Below are 15,153 nucleotides of genomic sequence, written 5' to 3' on the forward strand. Positions count from 1 at the left end.
GGGGTTTACCGCATTTTAAAATGTAATAAGAACCGGGTGCCACATTTTTGTCTATGGGCTTCTTAACGCCACCTGGAGAAGGGGCAAATGGCTTCTACATCTCGATCAGAGAGGGATGTGACGGAGACCCCCACACACCACATTACAGGTATGGCAAGGGCCTCCGTCACCGCACATATGCTAGTACATATAGATGCGAGGAGCGGCAATGTATTTTAATACATCCCGCCCAGAACGTGGGCAAAAAACCCCCAGGAAATCACATTTTATGATTTGTAAACAATTTATTTGTATATTCTTGGAGAAAATAAATGTTTGGACACCTATCAACCAGCAAGATTTCTGGCTCTCATTGACCTGTTACTTCTTCTTTAAGAAGCTCTTCTATCCTCTACTCTTTACCTGTATTAATGGCACCTGTTTGATCTGGTTATCTGTATAAAAGACACCTATCCACACCCTCAAACAGTCAAACTGCAACCTCTCCACCATGGCCAAAACCAGAGAGCTGTCTAAGGACACCAGGGACAAAATTGTAGAGCTGCACAAGGCTGGGATGAGCTACTCAAAAATATGCAAGTGGCTTTGTGAGAAGAGATCAACTGTTGTCGCAATCATTAAAAAATGGAAGAAATACAAGATCACTAACAATTTCCCTCGACCTGGGGCTCCATGCAAGATCTCACCTTGTGGGGTATCAATGATCTTGAGAATGCTGAGGAATCAGCTAGAATTACACGGGGGAACCTGTCAATGACCTCAAGAAAGCTGGGACCACAGTCACAAACGTTAACATTAGTAACTGGAAGTAACAGACTACGTCGTCATGGATTCAAATCCGGCAGTTCCCAAAAGGTCCCCCTACTTAAGCCAGCAGATCTCCAAACCCGTCTAAAGTTTGCCAGTGACCATCCGGATGATCCAGAGGAAGATTGGGAGAATGTCATGTGGACAGATTACAGCAAAATAGAACTTTTTGGTATAACCTCCACTTGCCGTGTTTGGAGGGAGAACCTCCACTTGCCATGTTGGGATGAGTGGGGCATCCAACATGATCCCAAACACATTGCCCGGGCAACTGAGGAGTGTCTCCATCTCCATAAGAAGCATTTCAAGGTCCTGGAGTGGCCTAGCCAGTCTCCAGACCTCAACCCAATTGAAAATCTGTGGAGGGAGTTGAAAGTCCATGTTGCCCAGCGACAGCCCCAAAACATGATAGATCTAGAGAAGATCTGCATGGAAGAGTGGGCCAAAATACCTGCTACAGTGTGTGCAAACCTGGTCAAGAACTACAGGAAATGTTTGACCTCTGTAATTGCCAACCAAGGTTAAATTACAAAGTGTTGAGTTTAACATTTTGATTGTCCAAATATTTATTTTCTGCAAGAATACACAAATAAATTGTTTACAAATCATACAATGTGATATCCTGTATTTTTCTCTCCACATTCTGGGTGAGATTTAATAGGACGAGAGATTCAGAAAGTGAGAGATTTGGTAAGAAATCTCCAGTTTTTTTAAAGCGGCAATCATTTACACTGCAAAATCAAACTGGTTTTGCCGTGTAAATGATTGCCGCTTTAAAAAAAACTGGAGATTTCTTACCAAATCTCTCACTTTCTGAATCTCTCATCCTATTAAATCTCACCCACTGTCTCTCACAGTTGAAGTGTACCTATGATGGAAATTACAGACCTCTCTCATCTTTTTAAGTGGGTCAACTTGCACAATCGGTCGCTGTCCAAATACTTTTGCCCCGCTGTTTATATAGGGGTCAACTGAATTAAGTCACCCCTTCACAAATTGTTGGTGTGAATTGCCTTTGCACACTGTTGGACTGGGGCATGAAGGGCCCAACTGGGAATGCAGTGGTTGGGGCACATGTTTAGGTGTGGCCAGTCTCCAGTGGGGGGGGGGGGGGGTGCAGCTGCCACAGAGGCTTGGCTAACCATTACGGAGTGCATATTTTTAAGGTTCTCCCATAAGCAATAAACATGTTTGTCCATGCACTATAGCAAACCATGGCCATCAGATGGGCATTGCTTTCACACCATGCGTTGGAGGCGGACATTAGAAGGTTGCTATCAAATGGTGAAAACACTACCATTGCAAACTTTGATGATGTCAAACCACTGAATGATGATGTCCATCCCTAACCTGAACTATTTCCACATTGCCATTACACAGATATAATATAAGGTCATACATTATTTTCTTATTAGGGATCAGTAAATCAGAAAATAGATATACTGACCGTGGCATTAGTTATCTTCTGCAGGGCTTTCCAAGCTACAGGGCATAGAAGGAGTCTAAGCTACAAGACCTAGAAAGAGTCTAAGCTACAGAGCCTAGAAAGAGTCTTAGCTACAAGGCCTATAAAGAGTCTAAGCTACAAGGCCTAGAAAGAGTCTGAGCTACAGAGCCTAGAAAGAGTCTAAGCTACATGGCCTACAAAGAGTCTAAGCTACTGGGCATAGAAAGAGTCTAAACTACAAGGCCTAGACAGAGTCTAAGCTACAAGGCCTAGAAAGAGTTTAAGCTACAGGGCCTAGAAAGAGTCTAAGCTACAGGGCCTAGAAAGAGTCTAAGCTACAGGGCATACAAAGAGTCTAAGCTACAGGGCCTAGAAAGAGTCTAAGATACAGGGCATAGAAAGAGTTGAAGATACAAGGCCTAGAAAGAGTCTAAGCTACAAGGCCTAGAAAGAGTCTAAGCTACAGGGCCTAGAAAGAGTCTAAGCTACTGGGCATACAAAGAGTCTAAGCTACAGGGCCTAGAAAGAGTCTAAGATACAGGGCCTAGAAAGTGCGCTGCAAATCTATTTTGTCTTTCGTTTACATCTAGGCAAACAAACACCTTTGTCCAGTTATACATACAATGCGGAGCGCACCACCAACACACTACTACTAATATCAGCAAAATTAATACCTAAAATGGTCTAATACACTGATTTATTCTATGTATTCTGTGCTAATCCCTTTCCACATTTTTTGACTAAGATACAGGGCCTAAGGTAAACAGATGTTTTATGGAGCTAACTACCCATTTGTGTGTTCCAAAAAATACTACTGATACAATGAGTTACCTCTGAATGGGGCAATCTAGAACATATTCTGCTCCTCTACAAGTCATGGACATATTATCAAGTTGAATGATAATGCTTGCATTGAAAATAAATCAAAACATATTATTTTTTTCTTCATTAATCACAGGTACAAGGGGCACTAAAGAGGCAGTGGATGCAATATAAAACTCAGTGGGGTCAAAGAAGAAGAGAACACTGTTCTATGCGTTCTACCTCCTACACAGCAACATCCATAACAGAGGTCCCCATTTATCTCTACCCTCAGGATTCCAACAGTGAACAATTAAATGGGAAATATGGAGAAGACTCTGAGATCACTGCACTTAACTCTGGGGATACGTACGCCTAAAACTTTACAAGACAAAGCAAGTTCTTTTCAAACCATGAGTTATTTTACTCGATGGAAATAAAGCCTTCAACATGAGTGTCGTCGAGGAGACTTACTGTTGGGACTGGCTACATAAGGAGTAATCGGGAGCTTACCAGGACTATTCCGTGGTCGGTGGACACAAGTCTTGCTTTATGAGACTATTTAGAGGGACCAGTTTACCTGAAAGGCTGGGAAAATCCAGGGAATGTGAAAGCTACAGTAATGTGGCCATCAAAAGACTCATATTGAGAAACGGTTTCCATAAGTGTATTAGGTGGCCATCTCTGAAGTGAAAGCTGTAGAATGGATAAATTATATATCTTATTCTGCTAAAATCATACCCTTTTATCTTTGTATTAAACTGAATTTAGGGTATTAGAATATACAAAGGCAAGTTCTGCTCATTAAGTTCTTTAGTATTCACAAGAGCACAATTTTGAAGAACATGACTTTGGTGCTAGGTGGCTCCACTGTTCCCTTTAAGATGAGTAATCTGGACATGACGGTCTCAAAAGTGGGCTTTATTCAACCTCCACTTTAGTCACAAATGTAGAACTATGGTTATCTCTACCCTTTTACCCCCTCAGCTTAATGCATTGGTTCAGTTACTTAATAGTTCTCTAGTGTAATAATGTAGGAGCCTAGATAGTAAGACATGAGAACCAGATTCTGATTGGATGGCCACAACATTGATTAAGTTGGGTTCTGGTTGACTTTTACAACCTTGCATCAGAGGATCACTTTCGCCCTATATTTGTGCATCAATTTTGAAGACCTCCATCCATAGATGTCATTAATAGTAGAAGGTGTTCTGCCTATATTAGGTAAAAGAGGGACATTCTAGGTACTGTATGGGATCACCATTAGAGTATTGTTTTGGGGGAGATAGGTGATTTTATAATTCCCCTAAGGTGAAATGCAACTATAAATATATATAATTATTAAAACAAAAAATTGATAGGGGTTGCACTGAACAGCAGGTTGTTAACACAAAATGTAAAGATTACTTTTGATAAAGCGTATAACTCTTCCTTGTCCATATTGCGCATTTTGGAGGGAACATTAGGTGGCTTTATTTTGGGTTTTTAGAAATTGGTGGAACTCTTTCACTATGAAGTCACGACTTATAACATGCTTGCAGAGTTTATCTTGTTCTTTGTTCTTGCAGCAAAAAGATTTTAGGGCACGTCCACTGTGTCAGTTACGGTACCACCTTTTGTTTGGCAGCGGAAACATAGCTTCCGTTTTGCTTGCGTCATATGAAAGAAGCTGGCGCTTGTGCTAGTAATATGGGTATGGGTTTTAATTGACCACTCTTTTGCAGGACATGGAAAGAAACCAAGAAGATGTTTTAAAAAAAATATTTTCCCGTAAAGTATATTTCTACAGAAGATGGCGAATAATCGGTACATGAAGAATTTTATATCTGTAAAATTATTTAACGGCAGCTTTACAATGATCCAACTTATTTTATAGCCGTCATAAAAGAGAGGTTAGCTATTTTTATTAAGTCTATGAATATTAGTATAAAGTGGAAAGAGAAATGCAAAATGCACTTCGTGAATAATACATATATAATATACAGACTATTTGTAGATTAAATTATATTTAAAAAAAATGATTTTCGATATGCACTTATTTTTCTGTGAATTTTCTAGTCTCATGCATCCTCTGCGTTACAGCTTATTGTACGCTTCAGTACATATGTTCAAGGGCTAATATACTGCATTATTAACGATGCATTAATTAGGATGCAATATTGGCTGTGTCTTTGTTATAAGGACTGTAGAGTGGAGATGAGCACTAGAGATATTTTCCGGACACATCTGTACAGAGGCATGGGGCCTAATTCAGATCTGATTGCTGCTCTGCTAAATTGCAGCCGCCCGCCAGGGTGAAATCCTGCCCTGGGCAAGCCTGCGAATTGCATTGAAATCTATTCACAAGCCACTCGCCTTTGAATGGCTTTCCCACTGTGTGCAGTCTGTGCGTAGCCCAGGACTTACTCTGCAGCTGCGACGGGGGCCGGAGCTGACGTCACATGACTTCCCCCTCAAATGACTGGGCTCGCTTGTGTTTTGCCTGACACTCCCATAAAACAGCCTGTTACCGCCTACAAACTTTCTGTCAATCAACTTGGGTACTTGGAAAAAAGTTGCAGGGTTCTATCGCAGTATGGCCTTGCGCATGCATGCTACAATATGTACGCACGTGCAGCCCATCTATAATCACCCTGCCCGAGAATTTGCAGCCCTGCGATCAGGTCTGAATAACCCCCTTAGTTTTACCTATTGAGAAAGGTGAGAAAGTTCCAAATGTTGTGAGTTTCCAAGTGTCTCTTCATTTCAGAATAAAACACTGCATTTAGCTACATTGATTGCAGACACGGAGACATGAATAATGCAATAGTTATTACTGAAGTATAAAACATCCGAACAAAAGAAATATATACTGTATTTTTTTGCTGAAGAAGGCAAAATAAAGTATGGAAAATAATGCATTTAGGACTGGAGAAGAAAAACCGCACAGTCACGTTGAATGAATTCCGATATCATTAAAGGAATTATGACAAATCAATGTAATTGAAGATATTGTTGGAAGAAATAAGCCATGTGATCCACTGAGGAGACACCCCATATATCACCTGTCTGGCCAACCAATTTATTAGGTCATGTCCTTTATTTCACAGTAGAACTAATAAAAGGTTTATACTGGGTTAATTTAGATTCTATTAGATATTTATTATTTATTAACAGTTTCTTATATAGCGCACACATATTCTTCAGCGCTTTACAGATAATTTGAACATTCACATCAGTCCCTGGCCCAGTGGAGCTTACAATCTATATTCCCTACCACATATACACGCACACACATTCATTTTAAAGTCAACTTTGTTGGAAGCCAATTGACCTACCGGAATATTTTTGGAATGTGGGAGGAAACCGGAGTACCCGGAGGAAACCCATGCAAGTGCGGGGAGAATATACAAACTCCACACAGTTAGAGCTATGGTGGGAATCAAACTTATGACCTCAGTGCTGTGAGACAGGAATGCTAACCATTACTCCATCCGTACTGGCCAGATATTACTCAGTATCTGGGGGGATGCCCGGAGTGGAGTTCCAGTCCCGGACAGAGAAGGGCCCACACAGAGGCCCTATCCTCCTGAACCAAGAGCAAACACTAACCCAGGCCAAGGGACATCTTATATCTACTCCGCTAGGCCAGGGGACATAAATTACCCACCCTGCCCCACAGCCGCTGAGACTTACAGACATGCTTGTTTGGGGTACTGGAGCTCCACGCTATGTCTTCTAGGATCCCTGCTGTTTTGGGGGACTGTCTATTTTATCAGTCCCAAGCCCCCTAATTATCCCTATTTATCAGTAAAGGAGCTTTTAATTACCAAGTTTAAATTTCCAAGACATTAACATGGCTTTTTACATTGATTGCTTACTGTAGTTCACACCAAATAATTTTAGATGAGGATTTTAATCAGTGAAATATGTATATTGCTTTTAAAAGAGACCTAAAAAATATAACTGTGAGACATGAAATAACAGCTTTCATATCCATCTTCACAGCCGTGAAGCTAGCAGTGTGGAAGCTGTGCCACCACCACACAGAGCGCAAGGGACGAGGACATCATCACTGACTCTTAGCAGAATGCCTGGAACGGGAGTCCAGCTTCCTGGTGGCTGGGCTGGTGCCGCCCCCGGCACATTATATGTCACATGTGCAGGGGTGGGGCCAGCCCAGGGAGCTTTGAGCAGCTGTTATCCCTTTTTTAAGTAATGGAAAAAATATTCAGCGTAGAACCAACCAAAATATTGTGATAAAAATTGTAAATAAATAAATTGTGGGATAAATCTCAATGGGAAAAGGGAGTTCTATTTTACATGGGATGTTGCTATAGGCAACCAATCAGAATCTACTTCTTATTTATTTAGCACCTTCTAGAAGAAAATAGATACTGTAGTGTCTGATTGTGTACCCATAGACACACCCCATCTGAAATAGAACTATCTTAATAAATTTCCCAGCATGTCTCACAGCTGTAGCCACCGTTACAGAACAATCAGCATCAAGCATCATCCGCCGGGTTACCACGACGGGGGGCATCCCCAAAAAAATCTGGCGATGCCCCATAAAAGCCTATGGGCTTCTACCACGACCCACCGCCGCCCCGCACGACCCACCGCCGCCCCGCACTGACCCCCACCGCACCGACCCCCCCCTCACCTGTGTCCGGGCAGCACAGAGCTGTGCTGCCCGGACCTGTGACCTCCTCCTCCCTGCACTATGATCCTCTTCCGGGTGCAGGGAGGAGGAGAGCCCGGCGCAGCAGCAGCAGCGCCGGGTGTGTGAGGGAGGGGGGAGCCGCTGGAACCCGATGGGACCCGCTGACTCACCGCAAAGGACAGCTCTTAACGCAAGAGCTGTCCTTTGCCATAAGTATCGCATATGTTAGAGCATATGCGATAATTATTTATGCGATGGGCGGCAAAGGGGGGCGGATGTTAGAACATTCCACCCTAGATCTTGACTGCATGCAGTCAAAATCTAGTCAGATCGCAATTGTTCTCTCACTAGAGAGCACTGGTCCACGCAGATTGCTCAGCTGGTGCATAGCGTATGCCACCAAAGTGGGGGCATGGGACTCCTGTCGCCCAATATGTACGGGCCTTTACCCGAGAGATGCAGCTGTGATACTGTATGCGGAATTGATCCCTGTTCAGTATGTTCTATACACACACAATACATATACAGGTAGAGTATTCCTTCTCCAAAATGTTCGGGACCAGGAGCATTTTGGATAAGAGATAATTTCAGATCTGGGAATATGTTTTGTTTTATATACTCACCTGGTCCCCAGGCGTCCACCCTAAGAGGCATCCCCAATCCCAATAATGCATTGCGTGGGTGAGGGAAACGCAACCAGTTTCACTGTGTCAGGGAGAAATATTTTATACTATTTTTATTGTCTTTTATTATAAAGTTTTATTCTATTACCAGATTAGTATCTGTGTCATAGAAACATTTCACTAATTCCATTAGTAGTACAGTACATTAGAATTATATTTACATTGTATTATACATACATAACATCTACAGTACATTACTGTCCATATCCGTGTAATTACTGTACATACAGTAGATACATAGAATGTACCACTTGGCCCATATAGTCTGCTTTGTACATACATACAGGGCAGTAGAGAGCCTGGCCAGGCACTTGTATTACCCTGGGGGCGTGATCTAGTGGGAGGCATGGCCATGCACCCTTAAAATAAAATACAGACAAAATAGTATTTTAAGCACCTCCCTCGCCACACTAAAGTCCAGCACACGGCATCATGTATTGGGTTGAGGAGAAGAGCTGCTGCAGCCACTGCTTCCAGGTAATGGGGAAGGAACAGGGCCCCTCCATCAGAATAGAATTGGGCCTGGGAAATTAGGACACCCCCCCCCCCCCCCCCCTATTGGCACCACTGCACATGTACATGCACACACTCCCACAGCAGGGTTCATTTTTGTGAGGATTCAGTGGGGGGTCATTCTGGTAGACTCGCAATGTGAGCATTTATTTAAATAAAAGATTTTTGTCCTACTGCTCATTTGTGCATTTATATATTTTTTTTAACCAAAGCTCCTCCCGAAAGTCTTGGCTGGGCTTTATTGAAGAGGCTTCACGGTGCATGACAACCAAAGAACGGACGGTGTATGTGTGCTTCTTCATTACACTGTCCCGAAAATAATGTACACACATCATCATACTGTGATTCTAGAGACCATTTCACATCATTGGATTTGATTACTTACAGGTGCCATTGTCATTTCCTATGTATGTAATTAGCACACCACATGTGTTCTTGTTTCATTACCCGCGGTAGCTGGTGTGACCTAAAATTGAATCTTATTCCTTTTGCATGTTTACTATTCAGAGACGTGTCCCGGAATCATGGCGGTGTTATTAATTAACAGTGGATGGAAACAGAGCAAGCGGTGTTTGCATAATTCATTGACAGCTACTCTAGTTCCGTTACCATTCATGACCCTAAGATCCAGTTGTGTCCAACGTTAACAGCTTTTAGTTTACAAATTTATAATACGCTAAGATAAATCTACCATGCCTAGCTTTTAAATATGCTTAAAAAAAAAAATAAATAAAAAGGTATAAATATAATATAAAAGAAAAACTTTTTGGGTTATAAATATAATATAAGCTACAATTATTTAGGTATCAGAAGTTACAAAATAATAGGCAGAAAATATATGTATTACACACATAACAACGTTGAACACCTCTCCCAAAAATACAAGGATGTTTTTTTTTTGGGTTTTTTTGAAGGTCATTTTTGTATTTATCTTTCAGTTATTTCTTGTTCCGCAAGTAGTAAGATGCTTTAAAAATAAATTATTGGGCTTTGCTGTTCCGTGTCTTGGTATTTGAGATTCATGTATTCACAGTTTGTCAGTTACTTTCCGTATTTTACCATTTGAGGACAATAAAAATAGACAACAATTCCGTGAGTTTTTGGGTTCTACCAAATAAAAATGATATTTATTGTTTTTCCAAACAAATAGAATACTTTGCATTTTGTAATCTAGTAACTATAAGGATATTAATGAAAGACTTTATTTTTTACTTGCTCTCTTTACAGCTGCTATATTTTTCAATTATATCAAATTATATATGAATAGTAAGTAATATTCAAATTTTTTTTTTCAAATAAATTCTAAATGCTTACAAATGAAAGGCAGTTTCCTCACAAAACATAAAAAAGCACCAAATAGAAATTTTTACTAGGAAATAAATGAATGAAATGTTAACTAATATTCTGTGTTTCTCTCCCTGGGATATTGGTGAAATGCTATTCATGAAGTGTACAGCTGTGTAAATCTTTTAATAAATATTTATTTATGTATGTGGTTGAGTCACAGTGTATGTCCTTTTTTATATAAAGATTATGTACAAAATTAAATACTATGTTATTTAGTGATACTTTCAAGGAGGGGAACATTTTGTCAGGGATAAAACATGTCTTGGGACCCCACCAGTAATTGAATATAATGGGGGGGGGGGGGCATTGGGTGGCTGCCCAGACACAAAACAGTAGCTGGAGTATGGGAAATGGTAGACCGGACTACTTGGCCATATAACAGATGACTGTATGGACCAATAATAGGGAGCTTGCAGTCTCCTATTGAAAAAAAATCAATCGCACAAAAGTTAGTCTATGAGGTAAATGTAACGGTCAATGAATGGCAAACTAGATGGGTCTAGTAGTTCTTATCTGCTGTCAAATTCAAAGTTTCTGTCCATTTAAAAAAAGTTCTATAGATTCAAGGAATTCTGTCCACTGCTCACCAATTAAGTTAGGTGCCTTTACAGCAATCCAGTAAATTGCTGATTACGCACTCATAAAAGCCGATGGTCTTCCTGACTCTAGAGCCAACCCGAGGCTTTTGAACCGCATGTGGCTCTTTTCTTAATGAAATGCAGCTCCCGCACCCACGACACTGCCACTTGCCTCCTCTGACTGTGGCACAGGTGCAGATGCCAGCAGACAGCGGAGTAGTGCACAAACACTGTGATCTCTATTAGCACTTCCAGCTCCCCCCCCCCACTGTGGTGGCATGCTGTTGAGCTCTCAACAGCTGCTGTCAATTCTTCCATCTGCAAACCTCCGCCCCCGCCACACTGTCTCACCAATGAGTTGTGTCTTGTGACGTCCGCTCCGGCCCTGATGAGAGTGATTCTTTTTCTGCTGCCATGTAAGTGCTGGGCACAGACTGCACACACTGCAAAAATTATTCGATGGTGTGCAGCTTTCGGATGGATTTGCAGCTACTCTCTACATGTAATTTATTAATTCACAAATTCTACAAATAATCCATGAAAACATGTATTCTACTAGTATATAACTTATAAAACATACGAGGCTGGATTGAAAAGTAATGCCTCTATAAGTTTTTTTATTTGTGATCACATTTGAACACTTTTTTTGTACATGATAACTCAGTTTATCCTCTATGTAATGCACTATTCATTTTTCAACGTAGTCCCCATCCCTTTCCACTCATGTGCGTCAGTGCTTGATGTGTCGGGCAAACCCAATCGGAAAAGAAAGCTGGTGGTTGTTGTCAACGTACAAGAAAATAGTGTATCTCGCACAGGACACTTAAGGTTATTGCAAATATTAAAGAAACCAGCTATATAATAAATTATTGTCACGTTGAAAAGTTTTCAATATGCTAAAAAATAAAATAAAAGGTATGAATATAATATTTTTGATTTTTTTTGAAGGTCATTTTTGTATTTATCTTTCAGTTATTTCTTGTTCCGCAAGTAGTAAGATGCTTTAAAAATAAATTATTGGGCTTTGCTGTTCCGTGTCTTGGTATTTGAGATTCATGTATTCACAGTTTGTCAGTTACTTTCTGTATTTTACCATTTGAGGTCAATAAAAATAGACAATTGGTTAACAATTCTGTGAGTTTTTGGGTTCTACCAAATAAAAATGATATTTATTGTTTTTCCAAACAAATAGAATACTTTGCATTTTGTAATCTAGTAACTATAAGAAATTAATGAAAGACTTTATTTTTTACTTGCTCTCTTTACAGCTGCTATATTTTTCAATTATATCAAATTATATATGAATAGTAAGTAATATTTAAATTTTTAATTTCAAATAAATTCTAAATGCTTACAAATAAAAGGCAGTTTCCCCATAAAACATAAAAAAGCACCAAATAGAACTTTTTACTAGGAAATAAATGAATGAAATGTTAACTAATATTCTGTGTTTCTCTCCCTGGGATATTGGTGAAATGCTATTCATGAAGTGTACAGCTGTGTAAGTCTCTTAATAAATATTTATTTATGTATGTGGTTGAGTCACAATGTATGTCCTCTTTTATATAAAGATTATGTACAAAATTAAATACTATGTTATTTAGTGATACTTTCAAGGAGGGGAACATCTTGTCGGGGATAAAACATGTCTTAGGACCCCACCAGTAATTGAATATAATGGGGGGGGGGATTGGGTGGCTGCCCAGATACAAAACATTAGCTGGAGTATGGGAAGTGGTAGGCCGGACTACTTGGCCATATAAAAGATGACTGTATGGACCAATAATAGGGAGCTTGCAGTTTCCTATTGAAAAAAAAATCAATTGCACAAAAGTTAGTCTATGAGGTAAATGTAACGGTCAATAGCAGACTAGATGGGTCTAGTAGTTCTTATCTGCTGTCAAATTCAAAGTTTCTGTCCATTTAAAAAAAGTTTTATAGATTCTTGGAATTATGTCCACTGCTCACCCATTAAGCTAGGTGCCTTTACAGCAATCCAGTAAATTGCTGATTACCCACCCATAAAAGCCGATGGTCTTTCTGGCTCTAGAGCCAACCCGAGGCTGTTGAACCGCATTCGGCTCTTTTCTTAATGAGATGCGGCTCCCGCACCCATGACACTGCTACTTGCCTCCTCTGACTGTGGCAAACTCAGAGGAGGCAAGTGGCAGTGCCACAGGTGCAGCTGCCAGCACACAGCTCTGACGGTAAGGTGAAAGCTGCTGTTCGGTCATGGTGTCAACAACAACCACCAGCTTTTGTCTCCGACGGATTGATGCACATGCATGGAAAGTGATGGGGACTACATTGAAAAAAGTGAATAGTGCATTACATAGAGGATAAACAGAGGTATCATGTACAATAAGTGTTCAAATATAATCACAAATAAAAAAAATGTATAGCCAGGGAGGCATTACTTTTCAATCCAGCCTCGTATTATACGTGTAATTAATCAATAAACATACCATATAATTAATTTTAAAAAATGATTTAGAAGTAATTAATGGACATATTCTACAAATAATATACACATAAATGAATTCCATCAGTTATTCATTATAAAACATTAGCCTACAAGGCATGAAACAACAAACACATAATGTAAGCAATTAATAAACATAAAAGTAATTAATCAAAACACATACTAAACTATATAAATATTTTATAAGAACACTGTAAAAATAATAATTAAGTAATTATAAGTACAAGTAATTAACATTTTCTACAAAGCATACATTAATAAATGTATTCAATCAATTATGTATTACGAAACATGTTGGAAAAATTATTTCTCAGTGAACACCCTATATAAGTAATTAATACAACCCTATATAAGTAATTAATAAACCTATTTTGCAAATATTTAATTAGTGAACTGCAAACAACACATTAATAAATGCATATATCTAATTATCTGTTATTCTGTATAAAATACTGAATATTTTATAACTTTGTAATGAAAAATATTCTTTTAACATATTTTACATATAATTAATCAATCTATAAGTAATTTGTAAATTAATTCAACTGGTGAAAGAGTACACACAGAGCTTGCCCATGTGTCTGTTGTGGCATTAACCTGTCTCTTTTTGAGGAGCTCTTTCATTAAAATTTAAATATTGTAAAACCATTATGCCAAGAGCTGAAGCGAATATAGGATGTAGTACATGTAAATTCAAAATGGCTCCTGTGTGAAGCTGAGACAGGTTGCTAGTTCAATAATAATTATATTCTACATCAGTGATTTTCAACCTTTTTACCTTATGTCACACTAAATAAGATTTTAAAATTGCCAAGGCAAACCATGAGATCCCCACAGGGCAAAACACATTGGCCCGCACTGGAAAAAACTATTGGAAAACTATTGGCCCTGATTTAAAAAAAAATAATCACACTGGTCCCCACAGGTAACAAAAATAAAAAACATTAACCCTTTAAGAAAAAAAAGAGACCAGTAAATAACAGTTGAACTGGTAGTGGCTGTAAACTGGCTTCGGCATCTCTAGATCTGGGGGCACACTTGAGAGCAGCTCAAGGCATGCACAGTCTAATCCCAAAATCCCGGGATTGGAAACTTCAATCTCGGGATTGAAATCCTGGCGTTTTGGGGGCCAAATCCTGGGATCCCGCCGATCCCGATCCCGGGATTGGCCACCCTAGGTGCCTTGGATTGTTGTAACATTACACATATGGTACAGTTTAATACTGATATATAGTGGAAACCATAGAATAGACATTTTTTTTTAAACAGGCTTTGTATGTATTGGTAACATAACACACATATGTTCATTGTCCCTTCTTAACATATTTAGGCATTCTTACGCACTAAGAGGGTGGCCATATGTGGAGGCGTGTACAGTTATGGTTTGTACAACAGATCATTACTCCCAATATCCAATACTCATAAATATAACCAGTAAACGGCATGCCGAGATGGAAAGCAATGGCGCACCTGTGGGATGAACAAAGGCGGCTTCATCTGTATCTGGTTGATAGGTCTACAGTCAATCGATCGATACCAAAATTTCGACATGCAAAACAAAAACAAAAAATCGACATTGACAAAAGGTTGACATGCAAAAGATCAGAATTGGCAAAAGGTTGACACATGCAAAAGTTTGTCATAAAAAAGACAACACATGAACAGGTTGAGACGAGTTCTTGAATATTTTGGATTTGTCCATACTTTAACCAGGGCCGTTTCTACAGGCGGACAAGCCGTGCAGCAGCCCGGGGCGCCGCACGGCTTGTCCACCTGTTACACAGCCAGGGCGCCCGGCCGGCAGCTGAGCTCTCAGCTCCCCACAGCCCACAACGCCGTTGCCGCCGCCT

The 15,153-nt window shown here is 39.8% G+C and overlaps 1 protein-coding gene across 1 annotated transcript in view; it reads left to right on the forward strand.

The window, feature by feature from the left end:
* The window catches only part of CALCR (calcitonin receptor), a 173,907-nt gene extending 163,520 nt beyond the window's left edge, over positions 1-10,387 (forward strand). Inside the window, exon 13 of the mRNA XM_083189448.1 lies at positions 3,213-10,387. Coding sequence (XP_083045574.1) covers positions 3,213-3,434 — 222 coding nt within the window. The 3' untranslated portion in view covers positions 3,435-10,387. The remainder of the gene's footprint in view (positions 1-3,212) is intronic.
* Positions 10,388-15,153: the final 4,766 nt, after the last annotated feature.

Source organism: Crinia signifera, chromosome 5 (assembly GCF_055691185.1).
Source record: "Crinia signifera chromosome 5, ASM5569118v1, whole genome shotgun sequence".
Taxonomy (NCBI): Eukaryota; Metazoa; Chordata; class Amphibia; order Anura; family Myobatrachidae; genus Crinia; species Crinia signifera.